The sequence below is a fragment of the Syngnathus floridae genome, chromosome 8 (genome assembly GCF_059516105.1).
Source record: "Syngnathus floridae isolate MCC-2025c chromosome 8, RoL_Sflo_1.0, whole genome shotgun sequence".
In the NCBI taxonomy this organism is placed as follows: Eukaryota; Metazoa; Chordata; class Actinopteri; order Syngnathiformes; family Syngnathidae; genus Syngnathus; species Syngnathus floridae.
In genome coordinates, this window is record NC_142420.1 from 8,067,746 (window position 1) to 8,094,718 (window position 26,973).

The 26,973-nt window shown below is 42.4% G+C and overlaps 2 protein-coding genes across 7 annotated transcripts in view; one reads left to right on the top strand and one right to left on the bottom strand.

Annotated features, from left to right (window-relative positions):
• Positions 1-1,383: 1,383 nt before the first annotated feature.
• Positions 1,384-10,720, bottom strand: LOC148394345 (UPF0524 protein C3orf70 homolog B-like). The gene is made up of 2 exons (XM_088382661.1): positions 9,912-10,720; positions 1,384-3,627 (listed from the first exon to the last, which is right to left on the bottom strand). The coding sequence occupies exons 1-2, from the start codon at positions 10,093-10,095 to the stop codon at positions 2,993-2,995; spliced, it is 819 nt and encodes a 272-aa protein (XP_088238787.1). The 5' UTR covers positions 10,096-10,720; the 3' UTR covers positions 1,384-2,992.
• The window catches only part of igf2bp2a (insulin-like growth factor 2 mRNA binding protein 2a), a 35,293-nt gene continuing 17,825 nt past the window's right edge, over positions 9,506-26,973 (top strand). Inside the window, exons 1-6 of one of the 6 annotated variants that reach the window (XM_088382653.1) lie at positions 9,506-9,676; positions 9,886-12,406; positions 13,813-13,917; positions 14,313-14,391; positions 15,394-15,635; positions 16,509-16,569. In XM_088382653.1, coding sequence (XP_088238779.1) covers positions 15,461-15,635; positions 16,509-16,569 — 236 coding nt within the window. In that variant the 5' untranslated portion in view covers positions 9,506-9,676; positions 9,886-12,406; positions 13,813-13,917; positions 14,313-14,391; positions 15,394-15,460. Of the gene's footprint in view, positions 9,677-9,885; positions 12,407-12,801; positions 12,940-13,270; positions 13,361-13,812; positions 14,392-15,393; positions 15,636-16,508; positions 16,570-26,120; positions 26,300-26,973 lie in introns of those variants that run through there. The other 5 variants (XM_088382652.1, XM_088382655.1, XM_088382654.1 and 2 more) reach the window with 5 other exon arrangements.

The window sequence follows — 26,973 nt, forward strand, 5'->3', positions numbered from 1 at the left end:
GTGCCCTCCCCGGTGACGCTTACCCCTGTCATCAGTCAAGCCGGAAAATGACAATTCATCAGAGGGAACACCATGACCGCACGTCATGTGTTGGAAAAAAAATAGTTGGCTCGCCTACAAAATGTCAGATATGTGGATAATGATGATGCATTTCCTAGATTTGTAGAAACAGACTTTTGAAATGACCACGCACGCACATGGAAGGGAAGTTAAAGGGAGTGTGGATCTTTACCCAGAATCTCCTCTCTATTTTGGGTCAGACATTGCAGAGCTAATGAATAATTGACATGCAGGGAACAAGGCGCTGCACTCCCAATGACACTTGCTGTTTAGCTAGCTTATCATGCCATCGTCACGCTCTCATCTCGCCCACTCACTGGATGCTTGTCAAGTGCTAGCGGGTGGGCTGCATCCTGCACACCTGCACGCATCACATGAGTCACAAGAATGTATTAATAATTATAATTAAAATTTTTATGATTATGTGACCATCTGGTGTATTTCAGGCCAATTCCACAGCCAATCCATGACATTTGTGAAAATAATACGAATAGAGATCCTATGATTTTGTGATATTATTAAAATGAAAAATAATTTATCTATTTCTTGTAAACTTTAAAATGAAGTACAACCGTGGTGATTCTTTTACGTACCACAAGTATACTTCAAAACAGCCTCCTTGGGAGTCATGTTGGGCCAATGTGGCACAGTCCTTGAAATTGAAGAACCATTTTCAAAACCATTTCCTCGCTCAAGGTGTCTGCTAGTGGAATCACTCTGTGACAGTAAAAGCGTCCTTTGATCGCTCGCTCACGTTTGAAGATAGAAATTAAAGAGTTGACACTCCCAGAAAGTGCAGCACTGCAAAATTGCCTCGTTCGTCCTCGTCCTTACATGAGTTTGCATCATTATGCACTACCTAACTGGCCTTCATCTCCTCTCTTCCTCGCTGTGGTCGTTCGGGGCTCATGAACAAATTATTCCAAATCTCAACTTTTGTGTTTTAAAAAAAATATTAGATACAAGTTGCCTCAGTGTCAGCGAACAAATAGTATTGAAAGGATTGTACTGTTGTTTTCCTCATGTCATCTGCATCAGCAGTTGATTCCCCACCAATCTTTATCTTCATGAAAATGCCTCTACCTTTTTCCAGAAACAAATGATCATTACATTCCATCTTATTCCGCAACGTTTCACTTGCCGAAAACAGAAAATCGATACGCTTTGCAGGAGGGCGAGGCTAAAAAGAGAAAATCAATGCAGCCCTGTCAAGGGGAGAACGGTCTCATGACATGGCAGACGCGGCAGCTTGTCACTTTCACATGCAATGAATTTGTCTTTCTTAATGCAAATCTATCGGTGACAAAAGGGAAGGAAAAAAAGTAGTTTTGTCAGTATTTATTGATAAGAAAATAATATAAGAACATAAAACTACATTCAACTGTGACACTGGTAGAAACCCAATTTACGTGAATGTTACCTTTGCTTGCCCCTTTAGCATTGTGACTAAAACAAAGTGTATGTTAAGTGATTTTTTTTTTTTGGTCAGGTAAATGTAAGACATGCAAGTTGATATTTTTGAACACCACCATTTAAAAAAAAAAATCTTTCAAATGACTGGTCGATCTGACCTTTTTTTGGTATCTTTTTACTTTTTACCAATTGTCTTTATTTTACGAATAAGGGCTGTTTGTTATATATTGAACTCTAACATTCTATGCATCACATAAACATATTTAGAATCATATTCATCTCTTTTAAAATGTGCACCCATTGACATTTGCACGGCTCCACAGCACAAAGTAACGTCAGCACTAGCCTAGCCTAGCCTCGCCCGGATGACGTGACCACAATCCTCACAATACAGTTTCGCTCCAAAGCTCATAAAGCAAATGACAATGTTCAATTCTAATAAAACTTTCTAAATGTATGAAGAAGTGCTCCCCTCCAGTCCCGCTGAGACAAGTCAGCGCCGCTTCATTTCTTTGTAGCTAATGGAGGTCATAAAAAGTCCTGTTTAGATTAAAGCCTGAATTTGCGAAGTGAGCAAGTTGACTGAAAGGTGGTGGTGGGTGTCTTTGAGGAGAACATCCTTGGTCCTCACTGGCAGGCACGGCGTAGGAATGTGCTTGTGTGTAAAATCCTTGATTGTCGAACACGGACCTCTCTGGCTAAATGGTTGTTAGTGGGTCGGCGTCGGTAAAGTGCACACAAACGCAGCTTAAAAGGTTCAGCCTTGTCCTTTAGAATATTTTTCACCTTTTGTGAGAGTGGAATCAAGCCAAAGCTTTGGTTAGAGAACGAGGAAGGACACCTGATGACTTTCTCATTTTCATCAAGGAAAAGTTACAATGTCTCGTGAGCATGGGGACCACACTGGAAAGAAAATAGAATAAAGTTTTGAAATTATGACACAAAGTCAATATTAGAAGCTTTTCTAAACCAACAAAGAGTAAAATGGATAACAAAAAAAATATAGAACTAAGAGCACAATTAGTTTTTCTATATTTTCTGTTCTGCCAAACTAAAAAGATGTTAATCGTGAGTCAATAGAAAAACGAAGCCTGATAATTTGGAGCATAAAAGTCTGACCTGCGTGTGTCCCTGAGGAAGAACTACACTCTCAAATCTCCTCAACCAGATGTTTTTTTTTTTTAAACATATAAATATATTAAATTTGTGTTTGTACTTGGAGCTTCAAAAATCCGACTTTATCCAGCAACCATTCTAATCGTTTTCTCTTTTCAGTGTGGTCCCACAATTCCTTTGTACTTTCTTTCCCTTTGCTTTTGTCCTTCTCGTTTTCCATCACGGATCCACGGTGCTTGTGCTTGACACGCTTGTGCTTCATCTTTGTCTCCGGTTTGGTAGAAAGTGTTGGAAATTCACTCCATGCGGGGAATGTGACGAGAAGGTGTGAAGAGGAAAACAAACAAGACAAAGCCCCCCGTTTGAGCGTCGAGGCTCATCCGAGGTAAATCCTCTGACCGTGTCAGACAGTTGTTTCGATCTTTTCGATGATCTCAATCGTCGACTTGGAGGGAGAGAGCAGGGAGCCGTCGTCCTGATCCCACAGACTTCCGGGACTTGAGTTTCCGTCCGTGCTCAGCTCGTCGTCCTCCCGCTCGCTTTCGTCCTCGCAGGATTCCACGCAGTGCAGGCCCAGCGCGTTGATGCCGGAGTCCTCGGAGCTGGACGGGGACGAGCACTGGTCCATTTTGGGACCCTTGACTTTGTCCAAGGGGGAGGCGTGTTTTTTGTGCTCGCCTTGCGTACGCTGGGCCGGGGTCGGTGCCGGCGCGGGCTTGACGGTGGGTCGCTGCGGTGGTGTCGGGGGAGCGGGGGGTCGAGGCGCTTCGGGCGGCGCGGGAGGCAGCGGGCGCTGCACGTAGCACATCTTCCCGTTGATGCGCTTGACCACGTAATCGTCCACAAAGAGGTCGGCGATCACGCAGTATTTAGGCGACTCCAGATGAGGAGGCGAGCGGAAGCAGGGAGCCAGCTTGAGGAAACGCTCGGCCAGGGAGACGGACAGGTCCATGGTGCTGCTGTACTCGGTGGAGGTGGGGGGCACCGCCGTGGTGGGCAGCAGGCACACGTTGGTCATGGGCTGGTACACGTACTTGCCTGGAGAAAGACGAGCGGGACGTTAGGCATTAGTTATCTTTAGCGAGACGGTTAACTGGCAAGTTATTTATTATAAACAAACACGAGAGGCGAAAGGCTCTGAGCAACTCGATGATGTAGTCGACGCTACTATTGCGAAATCGCCGGCGCTACAGCCAGCCCAATCTACAAACGCGATTGTTCAATTCAAACTGCACAATGCTCGCTACGTGTAAAGATGGAATACGTGCTACAGCTTTTGAACTGGATCTCATTATATCGTGCAGGCAGTCAGAATGTTATGGAAGTACGATATAGCCGCGCAACGCTCGCTCCACTGAAGACTCGAAATTGGCCCGAGGTGCGAGCGTGCGTGCGTCTCTGCAGATGGAAGCGGTATAGAAAATAAACGGACGTACGGAAGAGCTTACTGTGATGCTCGTCAGCCGGGGGGGAGGGGGAGCGCGGGCATTTTGTTTAAGTGGCTCCCGGGAGAGGACCGACTGCACTGAACGAGCTGACAAGCTCTCTTCCTCTCCTGCTCTATGAAAGCTGGATATAAAAAGTCTACACACCCTTGTTGAAACGCTAGCCTTTTATGATATCGATAATCGGACCAAGATAATAACCATTTCAAAACTTTGTCCACCATGAATACGATTGAAAAACCGAATCAGCATGTTTACCATACATGGTTTTTGAAGTGCGTTCTTTCTAAGAACGGCTTCCATCTTGCCGCTGAAGCCGATTCATCTAAAGTGTAAAGAGGTCCACTTTGAGCCAGCCCTCTGCGGATCACGCTTATCGTGCATCTCGAAGACAACGAGGGATATCGCACAATAGCGCAAACGCGAGAGTGCAGTTTACACCCTTCGACGCTTCCTGTGTGTTTTGTGCTGAAACTCGGCCACGTTAACCGCAGAAGGGAGGTCGTGACCCTTACTGCCCGACCTCAAGAGCCTTTCATCATATTTTAAAACGCCAGCGCCTGAAAGCGACACAATTAGGGATGATGAAAGGCATTGTGGGAGATGTAGGAGATGTAAATGAGGCCGTTGGGCACATGAGAAAAGGGGAGATTACAGATCCTCATTACAAAAATTTAATCACGAGGCAGGATGCATACAAGCTAAGGAGGTGACTTGTTCCTGAGGTAATGAACCTTGTCAGTGAGGGGGAACACAAAGATACTGCAACAAAGGGACACAAGATAATTGACATATTTATGAGGCGACAAAAATGTATTCAGAATTTTGTGCGGGATGGCGATTTTGAAAAGGTTTGTGGAAAATGAGCAATTAATGAATGGATTTTTTTTTTTTTTTCGGAAAAAGCTCTGACTTTTCTGAACCCCTCTTTCCATCGTGCGCTCCTTTTTTATTTCCAGACGTGATTAGTTTTCCATCCGTCAATTGACCAAATTATTGTCAAAAATATTAGTTTAATTTTAAATGTATTTTTTTATTTAAAAAAACAAAAACACAATTGCTTAACTGATTGCTATTTCTCTACAGCCAAATAAGAACCCTCAGTGTAGACGAAAGTGCTCCATCATGAGAGTTGACCAATTAGCTTTCTGTGACTAACTCAGGAGCACTCTTTCATCTCCCCACAGCGTCACACCGCCATCATTTGTGCTCACCCTAACAAAAAAAATTGCAGTCGGACATAAAACATGTTGAGCTCAGACTGTCGTGTCAATACTGGCTGGCTTTGAAGTCAAGAGCAAGTCTTTAGCAAAGCGGACCCGTATTGACAAAGCCTCTGTGAGAAGAACCAAATATTTAACCGGACGATGTCGTGATTCACAGTCAAGTGCTGGCCTCTTCTCATTCTCATTCTGAGCGAACACGGAGGCTCAAATTTCAGCAAAGGGGAAGGTCTCAGCCAACCTCATGTGAAACGTTTCCTGTCTCATGACTCCCCCTACGCTGAATCAGAACAACAAGGGGCCTTTGTCACTTTGAACAAAGGGGGGGAAAGAACGATTTTTGCTTGGGTGTTGATGCTCTGCTGATTTGCAAATCTTTTTTGTTTTTGACTTGAAATAGCATGAAAAGCAAAGGCAGGACTTCAACTAATAACATGAGCTTTGCTTTGTTCCAGTGTCTGGATTACTCCGATAATGGAATGTACTATGCACTTTCAAATTAAGCCAATGATAGATATTTTTATATTATTCCACTGAAATCCAACTTTAGTCAGACAGACTGTACTGTGCAGTATTGATCCATTTTTAGTGACGGAGGCTTTATATGATGGAGCAGCATAGAGGTGAAACGGCAAAAATCAATGCAATAAGCCTCCCTTTTGGATTTATTTATGACTGCATGTGGGGTTACACACACCAGAATGCTGCTCACATCATATAGCCGAGCTGTCTGCGAACAAAAAAAACCCCTGCATCTTCAAATTTTGAAAATTTGGACTTCTTTCGAGGTGTTAAAATGAATCGATTAATCGACAAAAATTGATTATCAAATAAATCTTGTATTTAACTTTTTTAATCACTAATACAAAATAAGTACAAATAATCGGAAGACGCTGATATCCACATAGTGAGTTAGATGAAGCTTAATCCAAACGTTTATTACTTGCAAGCAGCTCAGCCTCGACTTGATTAATGACGCATTGACACAAGTTCACGCTAATCGAGCACACATCTGGGTATTTCAAATGATCTGCTCACTTTCACAAAAGTAGGAAAATTGGAGATGAAGGGAGCTTACCGAGAAGATCGTTACTCATTAGGACTTTGATTTTCAGCTTAATGAGTGATTACCTTGCCTGGTGATTGTAATCAGCCAGTGGAGGGGAAAAAAGGCTTCACATCCGTTGGGTTTTATTGGTGCTGCGAGCGACATCTCTCATCAGACTCGACATATTGGCGGGGACACTAAGCACAGCTAATTATGACTAATGAGACGCTCGGACCGATGTTGTCAGCAGCTGCTGAACGGTCGTGTTCACGTCCATCTGATTTGGTACTCCCTTATTTCGTGGGTGGAATGTTACAGCAAAGAGACAGCTGCGTGCAAAGCAAGTGACACGGGCCCCTGGTGTTTACATGAAAAGTATCTTCACAGAAGAATAAGTCTTGCAGTTATTAAAAACAGTGACCATTTTAGGATTTAGTGTTTGATCAAGTGCTGAGAAGTATATCCAAGTTGACCTTTTTTTTTTGCTCGAAGCTTATATTACGCAGTAACTTTCACATTCAAACGGTTGAGGTGGATTGAGCTAAAAACTCAGTCGAGATGTGACAGTTGTCTCTTTTCCACCCTGTAATGTATTATTATTACACGTCTCCATGAAGGTATTGTATGCCGCTCTGCTTTTCTCCCCGGGTGTCCTCGTTTTGCCTGATACAATCGTCTAAGCTGGTTTAGTCCGACTGTAGTGCGTTATTGCACTTAGAAATCCATTAGGTACATTATGTTACGGTTGGTTCTTTTTATTTTGTTTACAAGGAAACCAGACAAAATTAAATGATGGCTGTGAGGCAGTTTGTGGTAATAGAACTGCAGCATGTTAGCAGTCTATGAATATTTTAACGCGAAAAAGGAGGAGCAAGGGAACATCTGCCCCCCCTAAAAAAATAAAAACCAGACTTGAGAGGAAATAATTCATTATGGGTGTGGCGTAGGATAAACACAGGAAAAGGATTCTTAAATCTTCCGCCCTGATCAAATGATTTGAAAGCACAAAGCAGCCACATCCTAAAGCTCGCAATCCCAAAGATTACATTGTGCGCACTTTAAGCTCTCCTGACTCGTGGCTACCGAGTGGATAGTGATTGTGCTCCAGGCTGATCTGTGGATTTCCGGAGCAGCCGGAGATGGGATAAAGCACGACGTGCCCGAGGAGAAGGACAACCTGTCAAGTTGAAACTCAGTCGCGGTGATTTGTGCGGCGGTGTCAAAATGTCAGGCCGCGACTGGAGAAAGTGTCTGAGGAACGAGAGGAGTGAATATACCCGTGACATTTCTATATGAGCAAAGGAAAAGCGCTGACCTTTAAACAGAACGCTGAACCCTGTCATTTAAAGATATGGCTTGACCCCCATTGCTTGAGCAAAGACACATCTTCCAGGTGTGGGAAAAACTGAGGCTTGAACTTCTAATGCCATATTTCCTCAAATGATATTTTCAAAACTATCATTGACTTTGAATAATTTTACATTGTACTAGACACTTTAGGCCAGGAAAAAAAATGTGTGTGAAATGAGGGACATAGCATGTCCCCTATCAAGTGTAAGCCAGAGTCTGTGCACACACGGTGAGACTCATTCACACTAAGCACTTTAAAAACAAGTCAAATGGAGTTTAAGTATGCCGCAAAGCTTAAAATAGCTCCTGTAAACTCGACTCAAACAGAACAACTAGCCGCCCTTGTCAAGGACTACTTTGGGCTGCGTATTGATACACGTTATTCAGCCGTGTGTCTGCAGGGGCACGATGGCGTAGGTGGAACTGACTCAATCTGCAGTGAAATGAGAGAAGCACTTGTAACTGGGAGGCTCCAAAAATGGCACAGTCACAACATGTTCCAAAATATTTTCGCAATAAAAAAATAAATAAAATGGCTTCAGGACCTAATTTTGTTCAATAAACTAGAGGAAAATATTCACAAGGGATTCTTTTCGAATGGGTGCAGTTGGGTTTGACATACTTTTAGAGTATTAGTTATTCATAAGATGAACTCGTGAGATAGAAACCAGTCAGTGGTGAGGATAGTCGGAATAGTTTCTGTTGGTTCTAAACAATCACAAAGCATTGTTTTGCATCCGGATTCTCTCACGCATGCAAACACATCCCATGTTGTTCTACCACCTTGTGGGAAAAGGTTGTTTTGAAACCCTTCAATGAAAAAATTGTCCTCAATCTGTCAAAAAAAGAAAAAGTGAACCTATTTGAAATAAAACTGCACTGTGCACAAATCATTTTGGCAGTGGGCGAATGACTAGAAAGCTGACAGGAGCCAATCGTGCCTCAACCGTAATGTAAAACCTGAAGCCTTTGAGGAAGATTCACACTGAAATGGAATTAATAATGAAATGGGAGGAAGTGAGGGAAAGCTTGGGGTGGCATCTTTTCACTTCTGCCCATACATATATGCACAAAAAAAATTATAATTGCATGACCACATTCAAAAATATGCTATTATAGGTCAAAGCTACTCTATGATTGGATCTACCTTGGACAAAAATGGCATTCATTTAACAAGATCCATATATTTATTTTCTATACGGGTTCCCATAATTTAACAATCTACAGTGTTTATTACAGGAGTGTCCTTCTGTCTCACATCATACTACTAACTTTCCTAATATTTTGCTCATGTTATTGTGAGACATAAAAGAACTACAATTAAAGTAACGGCACACTGTTTACAGTAATCCATGCTTGTACATCCTTGTTTTCTACAACCCACATGCATCCACATGACTTGACTAATAAGTTTTTTTTTGGGGGGGGTAATATGATACATCGTTTGTATGATTTTTGAGCCGCAAATAACAATTGTGTCAGCAAATTTCACAAGCAGAAGTTTGTCGGCTAGTAAACGATTCTTAGAAAAAGTGCTTGCTTACAGTTGTTTATTGCGACTCCCATTTGTGAGTTAACTATAAAACCAAACATAAAACAAAAGCAAATGACATATTTTAGATTGAAGCAAACCACATAGATTAGCCTTACGAAAGTTCTTGATGCTAACACACTTTGCAGAACACCAAAAACGGGCAAGCAAAACACATGTAAACGGACATACCGATGCCCAAAAGGATATATTCTTTATCCTCTGTGGAAAAATTTGGAATAATACTGAAACTTAGTTGTCTTTGGTTATGTAACTGGTGACTTCCTCCCATTCATCCCACTTGGAGCTCAAACTCACACTGCCACCATTACTGGCCGCTAAGCTAAAAAGCCTTACAGGCTAAGAGCTAAGCAGTCAGCATTCGGTTACAGGAACAGAGGTTTTCCTGGCAGTCCCATCAAATCTCCGTGTTTTCCTCCTAGTGGCCAAGGCGCGCACACCAGAAGGAGGCCAGATGGAAAAAAAAAAAGTAGGTTGTCTACATGCTTCAAATTTGTTTTTTTGCTGTATGCTTTTAGAAAGTACAATACTTTAGATTTTAAGCGATGTTTTTCTTATTTTACAAAACATTTTTTTTACTGGTGTTATTGCGGGCTGGGACGGATTAATGAGATTACTATTGATTTCAAAGGGGAAACTTGATTTGAGATGATCACGGTTGCTGTTCTTTGAACACAGACAACATGAAGTCATAAACAACTCACAGTGGCACCATCCCAGGTGGCAGCACCAGTGCAGCTTGAAGCACTTTCCGTGGCTGTGCGTGGCGCAGATGGAGAGTCCGTCACACGGCAGGAAGTCTGGTCTCCCCGCGCAGCTTTTGGCCAAATTCTGCGCCTCGTCCAACTTCTCACTCTTCGCACATTTTGCAGCACCGGAGGCGGCCATAACAGCATCGCCCGAACTTCACCCCCACGCCACCCCCAAAAAGATCAAGAACGGGACACTTTTAGGGAGAAAAAAAACTACAACATGACCGCAATCGAGCACCGCGGTGGGCGGGCGAGGTCCACGTAGGAAGCCTGCACGGGAGGAGGCTTCGATTGCGAGACGTTGAGCAAGAATCCCGGGTCGCCTTTACTTAAAAAGCGTTTTGAAAATAAAAAAAGCCAGTCAAGCACGACGAGAAAAGGATGTTCTCCCCCTCAAACGCTCCGACGGTGGCGTTCCACCGCTCTCCCCATCTTGGCATCCAGCTGTCGGAGGCTCCACTGCGCTCGCGTGTACGCGCGCGCGCTCCTCTCTCACTCGCACCATCTCAACTTCATCACACGGGAGGAGTCGGAAAACACGAAGCCAGCTGCCCACTCGTGGAAAAAAAAACCCCACCACGGCGAAGGGGAAAAAAAAAGAGAAGAAAACCGAGAAGTGCGCCTTCCAACACGTTCGATAGATTACACAACAAACATAGTCGTTGAGAAAGATTGAATAGTAGCGTTTTTAACCGAGAAATATGAAATAGTAAGGCACTGTTGTTCCGTTCCGGTTATGGCTGTGGCCGCACGGTGGCAGCACTCACAGATGTTCCTCCAAGTGGGCGTGGGATTGGAATCACTGATTTATATGAAAGGAGTTCCTGGCCAGTTGAATTTCTAGTTCCAGCATAAGCAGATGGGGCCATAGACTGCAAATACTACTCTGACCTGGAGTCACACAAATGAGTTTTTAAATCCAACATGGCAGACGGTGGATAATGGTTATAGTACAAGGGCGTCGCAACAAAATATGGGCCCTCATAAATGCACAGTCTAAAACGCTTAATTTTGTATACATACTACATTAAAATTTCAAGTGCAAATTACAAGCGCATATGGCCTCAGATGTACATTCAGTACAAAGCTAGTATTTAACATTAAGATAACTCAGTGCCCGGAATCTTAAAAATCGTTCCAGATGTTGAGCGGCTCGTGCAATTCAAGATTAAACTGCACCTTGTACCCTGAGGGGTTATTACAGGCCACAGTTGCGCTACATTTCCCCCCCTTCAGTGCATTTGACATTTTTAATCAACGCAGACTCACATGAGCCGAACTTGGCCGGGATGTCCGCTTCTTTGTGCGGCTCTCTTTCATCCCTTGCACGGCCTACAATCGGCGTCTAACCATGCGTCGGTCAGATGGGGCTTATGGTGCGCCAACTGCACAAGTCACATTGTAATCTTTGCAGGGTAATCGTCGGATTTAGATGCTTGCCTCTATCCCCAATGATATAAAAGTCAAAGAAACACCATTTACAATGATATAATGAATGCAAAGGCCCTAAATCCTCACGATTGCGAGGAAGGGGGTGCGGGATACATTTCTCCACGACAAATGTGCAGAAAATAATAAATGGGATGTAGAAACAAAAGTGGTCTTAAGAGGCATGTAATCTTGGATTGTAGCCATGTTTAGTGCAGTTTTTTTTTTGTGGAACATTTAGATTTTATTTCTAATATATTTGATATTATTCTGATATATATCTATATAATATATTTATATATTATTATTTTATTATTTTAATGTATTTCTACAAATAATGGTGTTTGGACTAATGGATGCCGAGTGTCTTGAAGAAGTGGCTCACTTGAAATAAAATACCCTGCTTCTTGCCCCAAGTTAGATGGAACGCTCCTCTGGGGTACAAAAAAATGATGCACAATGAAACTAGCACCATCTAGTGGGGAAATAGTGCACTACCTGCGTCTTAACTATGCTCGCATTCTACTATCCATTCGTACAATCAGTCTCACTTAAAAAGACACCGAGTCAAATTGTGAAATTTAATATTTTCAGGTATGCATACTCTCAGGATGGGGAGCCAGCTATCAGCAGCCTGGGTCAAGTGTGGTAGATGGTCATATGATTAAAGAAGCAAGAATAAAAAAATAATTCGGTGAAAGGAAAATTTAAATAAAAAAGGCATATTAGAAAGCTCTATAAGTTAAAACGTGTGTCCTTAAAAACAAGAACGGGTTTGAAATATTAAACATTATCTCGAGAACATTTCAGATGTCGTTTGTGATCTGCTAGTTAAGCCTCTGTGAGAAATGTGATTGGTGATCGACTAGTTATGTCTGCTAAAGACAGAAGAGGGAGCTCTCAGCCTTCTGCTTCATTCTCGCTTGAGCTGCTGGAGAAGCAGCTTCTCCATCTATCTTATCTAGGCTCTAACACAAGCATCAACACATTGACAAGCTGAAACCAGCAGCTTCATTAATGTGAGTGCAAACAAACATGCAACATTATCCCAGACATTATTTATAGCCCGTCGAGTTGTTACGGCAATGAAAGGGGCACGTATTTTTGTTAAATGTTGCGTTTGGTCTTTCCCCTCAGGTGGCAACAAAGATAAATAAACTGAGTTGAATAGCAAATTGACAGATACAAATACGACAACAAATCCTGAAAGCAATTTAAAATAAAGTTTGACTCTTTTCCCGTGCTGTGCAATAAGTTTCACTTTTGGATTTTTTAACTACTTTATGACAACGTTATTGTAATTTTGTGAGATGCAGCTGTATATCATATTGGGTTTCATCACATATTTGTGTTAGCGCACCAGATATTTTTTTTAGCAGCATGACTTTTTTGTTGTTCAATAAAGCACGTACAAGAAAATATGACGTCATCGCCGTATTTTACCCACTTACGTTGTAGCCGCTTCTTTTAAAACAATATTACCGAACAAAACCTCTCAAAGTCAAACACTTTAAAAGGAACTTGAACAAAGACGATCGCAGTTGGTATGTTGGTGAGTTTGTGATTACTTTACATGCAAATTGTTTTGAAAAGCTCAATTTTAGTACAAGAACGTTGTACAGTTGTTGTACTTTGTAGCCCTCCACCTTTTGATGCTTTGGACTAAAGTTTAGTTTATTAGTCAGCCTTTTCCTTTTGGAATTTATTGATTGGAAATGAGATTGTTGGACTTGACATCATTATTATTTTTCTTTCTACTGAGTGTCGTCTGCAGTTTGGCTGCAATTGTAAATGTCAAATTGCATATGAATGGTGTTGCATTAGCACATATGGCCTATTCAAATGCCAGTCGAGATCATTCACAACAAAAATTATGCTTGTAGGTACCAAGCGAGAGAAAGCCAAGCCGTAAGACGACGACAGAAAGTTTGCAACATTCAACTTCTGGGTGGAATTTAGGCTGACCATAAAATGTACTATAACCTTTCGTTGACGTTCTCTAAACTTTTATTTTGAATGCTGTTTTTTTGTTTTTCAAAACTTTTCGCAAAACCTCCTTTCTCTAATGTGAGCTGAACAGCAACAGGTCCTTAAGTCATGAACATTTCCAAGGATGTTTACCTTCTGTGACTCTTGGAGTTACTTTTTATCGCTGTTGCCACCTGAAGAGTAGGGCTCTTGGAATATCGATTCTAATTCATTGTAAAATTTTTGGTCCATTTATAAACTTTGAATCAGTGAAATTAAGGTAGAACTGTTTGATTTTTAAAAATGAAAATTCCATGCATGCAACCATCTGACGCAAAAAAATATAAATGCCTTTTTGTGTGTGGTGTGCCATGTTACTATGTCTTGAAAAGATATTTCCAAATGTTATCTGATTTTCCTTTCATAAAAACAAATATATTTATTTTTATGACTACAGTATTCCCTCCCTCGCTCTTCTGACACCAACTGAGAAGATGGCGTCCATATTGCTGACTACACCTTGGAAGACACGCTGACCTACTTGGCCATAACGTGAACCAGGGTAGGACGTAAATAACCCATACTAGACAATTGTGCCATTGATTTGATTTTATCACCGCATAATATCTGACTGCAACCATTTGGAATCCACGCAAGTGCATTTCATTCAGTTAGGCCTGAGGGTGTGTATGTATGTGTGTGGAGAGGGGGGGAGTGGCTTTTTTTTTTTTCTTTCCTTCCCCCCACAGTCAATCTGCAGCTGTAGGATGGCAGCAGTGTTCCACAGGGGGGGTGGGGAAGAGACGAGCTGAAAAGTCACGTGAAGAGGACCCCGGAGTGGGTGTGGTGTGCAGGCCCACCCCCCTTTCGGCGTGTGGTACAGAAAGTGCTCACGACTTTCTCAGTCCCAGCCCTTCCCTCTTGTGTGTCCTCCACCCTTCCCCTCCCCCTTTACAGAGAGGCTCCACCTTGTGAACATGCACACACCCACCGAGAAGCTGCTCATGCAATGCCAGCCTTTCAATCACAGCCACAGGTCAGAGCAAAAGAAATCCACATAATAATTCTGTGACACACTACTACGTGTTTGTTGGAGTTCAGGATGAATATTTAATGCCTACAGTGTCTAGAACGGTGCTCGGTAACTGTGTGGTTTTTCAAAATACACTCCTAAAAATGAGCATGGACTTATTTTTTGTATTCATAATTTAATAGATCACTTTTTTGCATGCAGTTGTGGATTCATTATTTTCCAGAAACGTATTGTGACGAGCATTTTTAAAACGTGGGGCTCACGATTAAAATGAAGTCTTTAATGAACAATTATGTCTTAGTTTTTATTGCATAATGCTACTAACATGGTGACTCGCAACCAATTATTTCAAATATTTCAATATATTTATTAAAGATTTGTGGATCCAGTTTGTTTTAATGCTTTTTATCTGAATTGGGGATGATAATGCATGTACAGTTTGATATACAGTATAATGTTTTGAATTAATTAGAAAAATAGGTCATAAAAATCAAATTGCTTTTAATTTGTAATGTACGCTTATTTTTTACTAAAAATATATTACAAAGTCATTTGCAGTAACAAATTCTAAAACGTGTGTTGAGCTACGAAACACAGGGCAAGGAATTTTAGCATTAAAATATTTTGTGATATTTTTTTATTGGGACAATAATAAAGCATTTTATGAGTCAAGTCTGAATTCGGGAAGCCGTACATGCCACTTTCGAGGGTCTGAACCAGCAGGGAACCCCTCGTTATGCAGCAAGCATCGTTTTTTTTTTTTTTTTTTTTTTTAAAGAGGGGCGCTTTTATTTTAGAGGCGGTGCTTGTTGGCTCCAGAGTAGTGTCGTAACTCCCAGAGTCCCCGTGAAAAAGAGTTTGGCCAGGGCCAGAGTTGCTGCAAGGGGGGGCTTGCTTTGCTTATAGCTTAGTCTATTCCAAGGGGGGTCTAACTATTGCCTTTTCCCCCCTCCCTCACCACCTTTTTTAATTTTCCTTTTTTCTATTTTCTTTTTCTTTTTGCAGCCTCGCTTAAGGATCTTTGGGATTTATTTCTCTGTCCACCCCCCTCCACCCTTGCTCCTGTCAGATCATGAACAAACTATATGTTGGGAATCTAAGTCCTTCGGTCACTGTGGAGGACTTGCAGCAGCTCTTCGGGGAAAGGAAGCTGCCCGCGGCCGAGCAGGTCCTCGTTAAATCCGGCTATGCCTTTGTGGACTTCCCCGACCAGAACGCGGCCGTAAAGGCTATCGAGATTCTCTCGGGTGAGTGAGAAGTGATGCTTTGATGAGATGACACGTTTTAAAAATAACGCACCGAGTCAGTCACAGGAGCTCATGCACAAATTATTCGTGTGCGTGTGTTTTGTGTGAATGTGATTATGTCCCACGTTTGGTGAGTGTTTGGTGCGCGCGTCAAGACTGATTGAATCGATGATCGATTGCCTGACACTTTTTTGGGGGGAAACAGGCGCTTTAATGTCGTCCCTTAAAGACAACACAAGTGCCACAAGACGCATAATATGCGTAAAGATTCCGCTATAGAGTGCGCCGATTTTTTTGTGATCACCCCCGCTGGAATGCGTGCGCACGGGGTGCTCTTGATGCTTCGGGTAATTATTTTTCACTTATTTTTTCTCGTGATTTTATTGAAGAGAGCCGAGCGACGCCCGCGCGGAAAACTTGTCACGTCCGTGTTCCTCGGACGTCTGGCCGTGTTTTTACGAGGTGTCTTGGCGGTGGGTCGCGGGGGTCCGGAGGAAAGAGCCCATAAACAGGTAGCTGGAGAAGGGGAGGCGGTGGGTGGGTGATGGAGGGGAGGCGAGGTGAAACGATAATTCCGGGGCTGCTGCGCCAGGCCACTCGGAACCGCCTCCACGAAAGATGGATTCTTCTTTACCCTCCCACACCTTCTTGCACCTTTACCTTCAGAATCGAACCCACTGTTGAGTCTGGTTCGATTCGCGGGGCGCGATGTGGGAGTGCAAAGCATGGCTGCCTATTCCCCACGCACACACGGTTTCCATAATGTTACGTGCTTTGCTTGAGCTTTGAAAAGATTCCCACGGTTGCTTTGCACAAACTTTTACTCCTCTTTGTATTGTTTTTCTAACGCTGCATTGCCTTCTGCTCCCATAGGGAAAGTGGAATTGTACGGCAAGGTGATAGAGGTGGACTACTCTGTTCCCAAGAAGCTTAGGTAGGCCCTTTTCAGTGTGTAACACACACACACACACACACACACACACACACACACACACACACGCACGCACACACACAGCTTCCCAATGAAAAGTTAAAGTGGTCCACTTCTGCGCTACTGTTCCCAAGGAAGGAGCTTAGAAAGGCCTTTTTCGTGTCACACGCGTGCACACACACACACACGCACACACACTCCTACAAACTGTTCAGTGGTTCTCAATGAGAAATTAAAAAGGTCCTCTGGAAAATTTCCGACAAATGATCATCGAGATCATCTACACAGTCCCAATTAATTTTTACTGCCTCCCCCCAAAATTAGCTCCATTCAATCCATTTTTACTGAAATTTTATGATTTGCTTTATTCTAAAAATGACGAATAGAAAAAAATAATAAAAACAATAGGTTTGGGGGAAAGCGTTTGCATTTTTTTACTGTAGATCCCGACAGAAAACTATAGGTCGAGGTCTGAATTCCCTTAAATATATCATAAAACGTGTTACTTCTCTTCAACCTACAGGTTTGTGCTGTTTAATGTTGTTAAGCACGTTTCGCTCCACGCACACACATTTCAGTGTTGGTGGAAATACGTGTAGTTTGTTGTTGTGGCAAAATGAGCAAATATACATATATTACATAAGTCTGGCCTAATTGTCAATGCACCTGAATTGGATCATGACTACATTGAGGACCCCCCCCCCCATTCCAGCCACCATACCAACCCCCATCGTGTTGCTGTATCACCGCAATGCACAACGAGTAGCATACCAATCAGCTTCTTCACATAAACGTACGCGTATACGTGGAAAACGAAAGGCAACTCCCTGCGTCAATGACGCTTTGTCTTTCTATTTTTTTTTGTTCGCACCGCCACGCCGTTTCATCCCCCCCTCGCCGCAACAGCGCACTTTTTCCCTTTTTGCGCAATCTATACGCTTCCGCGGGTCCCATAGATTGCGCAACCGCCCCCTCGTCTAAATGGAGAAGCCACATTGCGTGACAAAAAGGTAAATATTCAAGCCCCTTGCGGAGGAACACGTGACTCCACCACTATACGCTTCCAGCGCCCCTCCAACCCAACCCCCCACTCTTCTTCCGTGCACGCTCTCCTGTGTTCGCAACCCACGCGTTTTTGGGGGGAAGGGTTACGTGTACCCCGAGCAATTAAACCAACGTCGTAAGCATTTTAAAGTTGGATTTTTTTTGTTAAACACCATTTAGTGTGCAACGGCGTATTCGTGGAGCTCACCAACATGGCGCACAATGGGTGCGCCACTCCCCTTCACAGTCAACGTGCACGTAGGCCATGATGGCCGAGTCTCATAATGGCTGCCACGATGGCCTTTTTTCCTGCGTGGGGCGGGATCACGCGGGGCAAAAAAAAAAAAAAAAGTGCATACATGTGTGCTTAGCTGGAAGGGGAAAAAAAAGACAGCGTGTGTGCGTGTGAGAGTGTGGGTGGATCGCCTCGCCCACACATGTGGGAATGTACATACACTCCCCCCATTCCGCGTGTTAGGCAGCTCTTGCCAATTCAGCGGCGGCGCAACATGCATAGGCGAAATCACAAGAGCGGCAGGTTACGCGTTTTCTACGTCGTGACTTCTTTATTTTTACTTGCGTTGAATGCAACTATTCAAGATTTCTGTGCCCTAGCGTAGAAATAGTTACGGAACGTCCAAATAAGGCGTCACAATGGCCGTAATAATTAGATTACAATGCACGTTTATGTTAATTTAATTCTTTTAGTGTATTCATCCCCATTGTGCGATCTTCTTACTAAACTCAGAATATAATTAAAAATTTTAAACAGTATTCATTAGTATAATTTAATAAATAATTCTGTACACATTTACTGTTATGTTGTTTTGTAGTTTTTGTTTTCAGTTGAAATGTTTGTTTATATAATTAAATTTGATAAGAGTAATGACGAGTGTGTGCGTTGTTCTCAGGCATTGTTTTCCTGTTTTGTGGGGATTTGTTGATTTAGTGTATTGTTGCCCATTTCTATTTATTTGAATAATTGAAGTAACATTTTGATCTTTCTTGATATGTTCAATATAATACGTGTTTTTCTCTATTTAATGGCAGTTTGCTAGTTGGTTTTCTATTAAGGACTAGTTGTGGTTGTGACTAAGTTGTGGTTCATATATTTGCATCATATGTGTTTGGTTGTTGTTTTCGTTGCATATAAAATGCTGGAAAAAATTAAGACAAAGACTACAAAGTTTTGGCAAGTAAACTTAATTTAATTTTAGGCTCTAATACCTGTTGCATTTTTGTCATTATACAATTAGTATAATGTTCATTAATAGAAACACGGAATTTGGTTAACTCTTGGTATTATAATTCTGCAGATATTATCATTGATATCCAGCACAAGGAACATAAAGTATATATTTGTTTTTATTTGCAGGACTCAATGTCTTGTTTTTTTTTTTTTTACGTGCTGTATATTGTTTGCAAAGTTTGTTTCATTTCACATTGAAATGTTTTTTATTCTAACCCTGTCATTTAACATGAAGGACAGTAATTCAATTTAGCAGGCACTATTTTTTATTCATTTTTTCTTCCCAAGCCGTATGGTCAAAGTTCAATTAGACGACTGCGATTCAATTTGAGCAGGAAATTAAGTTGATAAATCTTTGCTTATTTATAACTGTGTTAGTTGATTGTAGCTTATCCTCTGTGTACAATCAACTGCATTTCCATGAGGGTTGTCCATATCTTATTTATTTAATTAAATGATATGCAGCGTCGCTTGACTATTAAATGTAGTGACTGAAAGAATTTGTGCAAGTGTGACATTATCCTTTTTCTTGTAATGCGTTTGTGAATATTCTGCATGTTTATTTGTCCCCCTGCACATTTGAGTGGAGTTGAATCCATTACAAGACCAATTTGCTGTTTTGCAGATAGTTCTAAAAGAAGATGTAAACAGCTGCATTGCACCACATCAGGTCAGCCTGTGAGTCAAAATAGCGAAAGGTGATAGCTATTAGTCAATTCGTTCCGAATCCATTTAAAGTCCCCGCTTGATCACAAAGCTCTCGGCCATGCTGATCTCCCCCTGACTCAGTGTCTCATATCACCTGAGCTAGAATTTTTTTTTAAAAATGTCTTTTTTTATTTGGCCTTTATTAATTAAACGCAATGTGTGAGCTCACGCTAACATCTTCATTTGTTCAGTGATCGTTTATTCACAAAAGCGCTGTAGTGTTTCTTTTGGCGTTTAGCGGACTCCATGTAGCGTGTTCGAGCATATAACCCGGGGGAGATGTGAGAAGATTGCAAATTGTGCAGCTTTGAGACCGGTAGGAATCACTGTTAGAACTCCTGGAATCTTCTTTTACCAGCCCGGTGCTTCCACACACCGTGGCTCTCTCAGCATGTTTTCATTTGACTCCAACCTGTTGCCTTTCAGCCACAGGGAAACTGATTGGCAAACTGTACAATTTTGTGAGAGGAGTTCACCCCCAGTAGATTCAGATGAGATTCTTGGTTGGGTACATTACAGAACTTGGCATCTTTCGACTGCGGCGAGAAAATTAGCAGAAATTGAGCAAATCAATGACAAAAGAACCAGCTCAGGTTTAAGATGCAAACAGATGAACCCGATTGCTTATTGAGCACACCTTTAGTGTTGCATATTTGTAGTTTGTGTATCATTGTGTTTTTGCAAAAGAGTCTTATTTGCGCAAGATGTTGCCTTAAAGTGCTCTTGCGTATTTGCTGGTGTGCCGTAGCCTGGTAAAGCTACTCAGACAATTATTAACCTTTTTCAAGCGGGTAATTTTGCTTCATGTTTCTTGGATTCACTTTTTCACCCGTCCCCCAAATCCTTCCTATTTACATTCTTGAGCCTGCCATTGACCAAAAAGAGAAGAGAATGATCTCACAGAGTTGTGATGGGAAATTTTATGTGGAAAAGAAAGAGAAAAGAGAAATGCACCTGTTTTTTTTTTTTTAAAGAAGAGAAAACGTTGCTTGTGCGTCACATGTGTGCATCTGATCTGTTCACACTCTGCGTAAGGACAACAGGTGAATCCCATTTGAAGTCATGCAATGGGTTGTAAATTTTCAGCGCTCGCACAGGGTGTGGTCTCCATGGGGTGGGTGGGCAGCTGAGGCTTACGGCGAGTGGTGATACTCCTGCCATCGTCCTGTATCAACACCTCATAGTGTAACCGTGCACTGATGGCTTCCGAACAGGTGAAATGAGATGGCTGAAAGTAGCATGTGTCCAGGCTGGATTTGGCCGGCCACACAACCCAGTGAGGCAGTCGAACGCAACTGAACTGGAGTAAAAAAAAAATCGGTGGAATATGAATTAAGCAGGAAAGTTCACCCACTTTTAATCATCTCCGTGAGCGGCCATTTTGCCTCCTTGTTTTTGACTGAAAATGACATCACAGTTGCTCATGGCTGAGATGACTACCGTTCACAGCTTGGCTCGCGAATGTCAAACTCAGACAACAGGTTAGACGTGATTGGTTGTAACCTTGAGCAACTGTGATGCCATTCTCACTCAACAGAAAGTGGCAAAAGGGCCGCCTCCTTGAGCTAGATAAAAACGTGTGAATCGAAATGTATTGTCCATAAAGTTTAGAAGGTGACTTCCTCTTATTTACTTTATTTTCTAGTGTGAACATCCAAATGGCAGCGTTTCTCATTTTCAAATGAAATCAGTGTATGCCGTCGCTCAGTCAGCAGGAGCTAAATTCCAGCTTCCACTATGACCGAGAACATAATAAGCAGTAAAAGCATGGATGGATGTCATCCTAAGACCTTTGTCATTTCTCAGCGGAGCAGAGAGTGCTGACTGGTTTGAGATGCAGGTCCAGCTTGTGTTGGGAGCGCTAGCTGTAGAGCGGTCAGAGTGCTGATTTTATTTGACAGCGAATACTACATATGCCAACAAGTAAAAATACCAGCGCTCGTTTCAGTTCTCCAAGTGCAGCAAAGGGAAAAAGTGCTGAGTCCGATTGTGTGTCACCGCCCGAGCCCTTTTGTGACCTTTCTTATCCATAACCTCCGCGCGGAGCCATCGTTTTATTCTTTTCCATATGTATGCACTCCCATTGCGGGAACGGCACCAGCAGTTTTGCCTGGCTGGAAGCTGAAACGAACCCCCCACAAGCCCGCCATTGTGCCTTCTCCGCTATCCCAGCGAGTAGAGGAGGACACACAGAGGGACTTCCGAAAGAGGCAGTGTCAGAGCCAGAGACGGGAATACTTGTGTGGGTGCGTGTCCGTTTCCCCGTCTGCTCATACATGAGGAGAACTACTGATAGAGGGCAGCATTGCTCCCCCTAGTTTGGATGCCTGTGGAGAGTTGGATGAATCATTAGATGCAGATTGATTGATAAGATGAATGGATAGATCCCTCATTAGCTTTAGAAGAGGTTGTTTTTTTCCTATTGCTCAACTAGAATACCTCATATCAACTGTTAACGGATGGAACCTCTTTTTTCCCAGACCTGACAGATCAAAATAGCTACCAAGCAAGACCTTTGTTATAATGCCTTTGTATTGAAAAAAAAAATAATAATAATAATTGCGGGAATTCAAACATGACTGTCAGCTTTACAACATCCGGCAATGAGATGAGATCATACCTGTCCGTACAGAAAAACGGCTTAAAATACAAGCCGGTTGTGCATCAATAAAACTCTTCCATGCCTTTAGAAATTGCAAGAGGTGTAATTTTCCTCTGGAGCTCGTTTCTGACATGGTGAAATCGGCTCTTAATTGCCTTTGCGTGTTTAGCCATTAAAAAATATCAAATATCCATCCATGTATCCCAACACCACGTGAACAGGTTATTCAAGACTCGGCCTTGGCCGCTGTTGCTTCCTTTTCTTCCTGCTCGAGTGCCATTTGATATTTGGCAAGAATGACCTCATATATGGGGCCTGTTCTTTGAATCTGCTCTATGTGATTGATTGTCGGATTGTGCAGACAGATGCCAGAAAGTAGACGTAATCCTAATTTTGTTTTGTTTTTTCAAATTTTTTGTGTTTTTATTTTATATTGTTATTTAAAAAAATATGATTTCACATTATTTTTATACAACAAACAATGCTATCTTTAATTTTGTCAGCGTTTGTAAGTGTATTTATTTGTCTTTGGTCCAGGCTTCTAACCGAGAACCGCAAAAGTGAGCAAATAAGCTTTTCTGCGTTGAGAACGATACCAAAGTACAGGTGACTTTGACGCTCAAGGTCACGAGCATAGAGCGAACGCAAACATTTGTAGAAACCTGTCGTGTTGTGGCACTCTACTGAGATATCCCTGAGGGTGTAGAATACATTATTTTTTTATTTCTCTAAATCACCTGTGCTGAGAGATTCCCATGAGATGGATCACTATCACGCTCCTGTTTTTTTTCTTTATTTTTTTATAAACCCTACAATGGTGTCACAGCGCAGTGGACGTTGCTAGGTAACGGGTCACTTGATTCATGTGTATGTCGTGCGTTGCCTATATTTCCCGAGACACTGGCCTGAAATGTAGGTGAAGCGCTTGCACCGAAAAAAACACGCACGTCCAGCGGGTCAGTAAATATTTGATGGCGAAGCAGTCATGCATACATCCTTGCGGTCGCACAATTTGAACTGGTATTTTCATTGATGGCGGTGCTACCGTTCACCTCCCTGCCTTCTCAAGGGAACGTCACACCCTACTTTCCACTGCAGCATTTGCCTCCTCCCCCTCCCTCTCTTCTTCCTCACATGTGCACGTTTTGTGTCAACGGATCCACGTTATTGCTACGCTCGATTGAGCCCTTACGTGAAATATGGGCCTGACTTCCAGTATGAACCGGAACCAGTGTTTTGTTGACATTGTAACTGGTCGCGTGAGTTGACTTTCTACAGATTTAAACAGCATAGGGCCCGCCGCCAGTTGTCGTAGTTTGTAGGAGAAAGCATTGAAGCAGACGTATTAATGTTTAAAAAAAAAAATGTCTACCTGCCACTTTGGATGTCTTACAAGAAGTTGTGCTCATAATTGTTTCTCCATCAAAGCTCTCAGGAATGAGGTAGATAATGCCGTGCACACCGCTGACCCCCCGACCCCCCCCTCCAGCTGCCTTCCAACAATGTCGCCGCTTCCTGGCACAGTGTGGCAGCGCTGAATGAGGCCAGCTGTGCATGAGTGGGTGTAAATAGTGTACGACTGTATGCTATGTACTGTAAGCTGAATGTGAGCCTCCCCTATCGCATCGTGTAACGGAGACAGGCGTTTTATTCTTAGCAGCTTACTCCTTTTTGGCATTCCTCAACAGCATTACACAGTGTGTGTATGTGTGTGTGTCCTCTATAGAACGTCCTCTGACGCCATTCCCTGAGCGGGAGTCAGTAGTTCATCTCAGTCGGATAATTGCTGTGATTTGTTTTCTCTTTTGGGCAAGAAGTGTGTTAGAAGTGACTGGAGGCGGTTGTTTTGATGCTGCAGCATATCGGATGAAAGATAGAAGGGAAACTCACACGTCTGCGTGTTGTTTAATAGCTGCCGATGTGTGAGTCAAGTGAGGGATTTCCTAACCTATCTTTTTGCCCTCCACCTCTCGAGTCTCACCCGAGAAAGTCGCTAATTATGTCATGGGGAATACCTGATACACAGAATGTTACAAGCAAAATGTTTCTGTCCTTTTTTATGTTTTTAATGCAAATCAGATTTCCCGTTGATGTGGGTTTTTTTTTAAAAACAGTTTTGAGCATATTCCCGCACAGAGAATGCCTTTTCACTGCTAGAAAGTTCTTCAACCCGGATAAAAAAAAAAAGATCTAAATTTAAAAGTTCTTTTACTTTTGTGCACAATTTTCAGTCATTAGTTATTAGACTATGAAAATCATTTATTTCAACGGAGTTAAATTCACCTGAGAATGATTATGAAAGCAAAACAGTCTGTAAATGTTTGCAGATTTATTTGTTGTTGTGAGTTGGAGTTTTCAAATCCCAAGCAAGGCTAGAAATTAATTAGTTGTGTTACTGTGATGCAAATCTATTTATTTCTGACGCAAGTGCGCAGGTGCATGTAAATGTGCCGAAACACTTTTTTGTTTTTTTTACCAAGCAGCACTTTGACTGCACAGTACCGGCAACATATGGCAAAAACATTACACTCACCTGCTCAGTTAAAAAAAAAAAACTGTTTAGTGTGATTCACACCTGTCGCACTCCTAAGCAATTTCTAGTTTGCTTCCTACTTAAACCCCCGCCTCATTTATAAGCGAAGGATTTGGAGCCATTTTAGCCAACGGATTAAAGTCTGCCAGAGATAATGCCACTTGAGCCACTTTTGCGTCACGTGACACAACACGGCCCAAGGTTTTTTTAGTTTGTTTGTTTTGTTTTCGAGTTGTATTATGTTTTTTAAGACACCGAAGGGTGCACATAATATATTTGACCATGTCATGAATAAATCTCTGATATTGTTTCGATTTTAAATCCTCACAGGCTGACGGACTTTTTATACACCATAACCGCAGTTGTATTTTCTGTATTCGTTATGCTGGTGACTCCAAAAGGATGCTCCCTCTAGTGGTACATTTATCTCATTTTTTTAAGAACACTTAGGCCCGCTATGCTACTATTTTTAACATCAGTTCAAGTTTATATCTATAACCCTCAGCCCATGTTGTAATACTGGACAATATGATGGTACTTGTAAATAGCTAAGTTTATTTTTAGGTGCTACTTGGTGTAAAAAGCCAAGAGCCACTGACTGTTCAGCATCACAGCCAGGGGCTGGATCCTCTTCTAGCTGACTTGGGGAAAGTCTGGCAACAACCTGCCAGTCAAGGCAATTTTTTTTGGTTGTAGCGGCATTCTCGATGTTGGGTGTTTCAGGTTTCCGCATTGTACTTTTTGGCCAGACACTCGTCAATCCAGTTCATATTCCCGCGAGTATTCTCATATGTAACGCATGCTAACACTCCCCCCTACACGTGACGCCAACTGATGTTGGTACACTCCACGCCGAACAAACAACACGCTGTGTATTGATCCCTAAATGCTACGAGCTGGTACCTTTTTGCCCATTCACAACCATCAATCAATGTCAAGGTGGTCCTGAATTAAAAAGCATACCGGCCTTTATCGTCATCTGTCATTTGCAAAACAATGTTCTGTTGCAGCAATCATGCGATTAAAAACCCTAAGACATATATTTTTTAAATAAATAAATCACGATTTGATAATATTCTTTAATTACTAGTTGACTGTTTATCGTCAGAATGAGACAGGCTGCGCTGTCGCCATTATAAAACTCATTGTACAGGCAATATTTTAATTATTAATGTTTAGTGTAGTCGCGCATATTAAAGTATAAAGAGAAAAAAACTAAAAAAAGACTCTAAATTGCACATAATGTCAATGTGAGTGTGAATTCTGCTAGGCTTTTGCACGTATCGCTACACACACATGGTACACTGCCAAAGAGAGGACGTTTGAGGTTTTACGTCATGTCGAGTATGCGTGTGTGCGGTATTGATCCAGGTTAACCCCGCCGGGACCTGCGCCGATAGTCAGGCAGGCACTTGGACAGGCTCAGCCCTCGGCCCTCCACCTCCACTTGCAATAGCTTATGGTGGGCAGATTAAAGGATGAGACCTGATGAACAAGCTGCACGCACATAAAGCAGCGAGCGGCCGTGAGGGGCAAGCGGCTGGCGCCGGCCCGCGTCTACCTGTCGAGCGGGGGAACACTTTGCATGCATGTGGGGGTAAGCGCACCGTGTTGCCTCGATCGTACCGTGTGCAAACCTGCTGACTGTCACTCATTTTGGCTGAAAAGAAAAAGCAAATGTTTTGTGTTGCCCTGCGAAAGACCACAGGCATTCTCGATTGATCAAACACGCATGCTGAGGAAAAAAAGCAAAGCACTTTTTTTTAGGCGTTTGTTATTGTTCCCATGTCGATTTTCTCTTCGTTTGCATGTGAGTAGTACCTGCTTGCGTGCCATAATTTGGCTTCAAAAGGCACATATCACACGTTTTTTTCCACGGGGCAGGTCACTCTCACCGACAAAACAAAACCACCCCCGGAGCCATAACGATGGCCAAATTTATAGAACAAACTGAAGAAGCAGGCGTGCTGTGGCTCTGCCACAAGCTTCTCGCTTTAGTGACTGCAGGAAGACGGGGGAGGAGACAGATGTTGTGTCAACATGACATATATATGATGTCAAACAAGTGCTGTCAAAAGGAGCCACGCAAAATTTTCAATCCAGAACCTGAGCAACAGTCTCAATTATTAAGCCCTCTAGTTGACAAACGAGGCTCATTTTGAATGCTACCGTAGACTTCCGTGAAGAATGTCCCCAATACACAATACATGCACACGTGTTTGAGGCATGCTGCAAGAAGTCGACAGGGGCTGAATCACGATGGCGTATAGC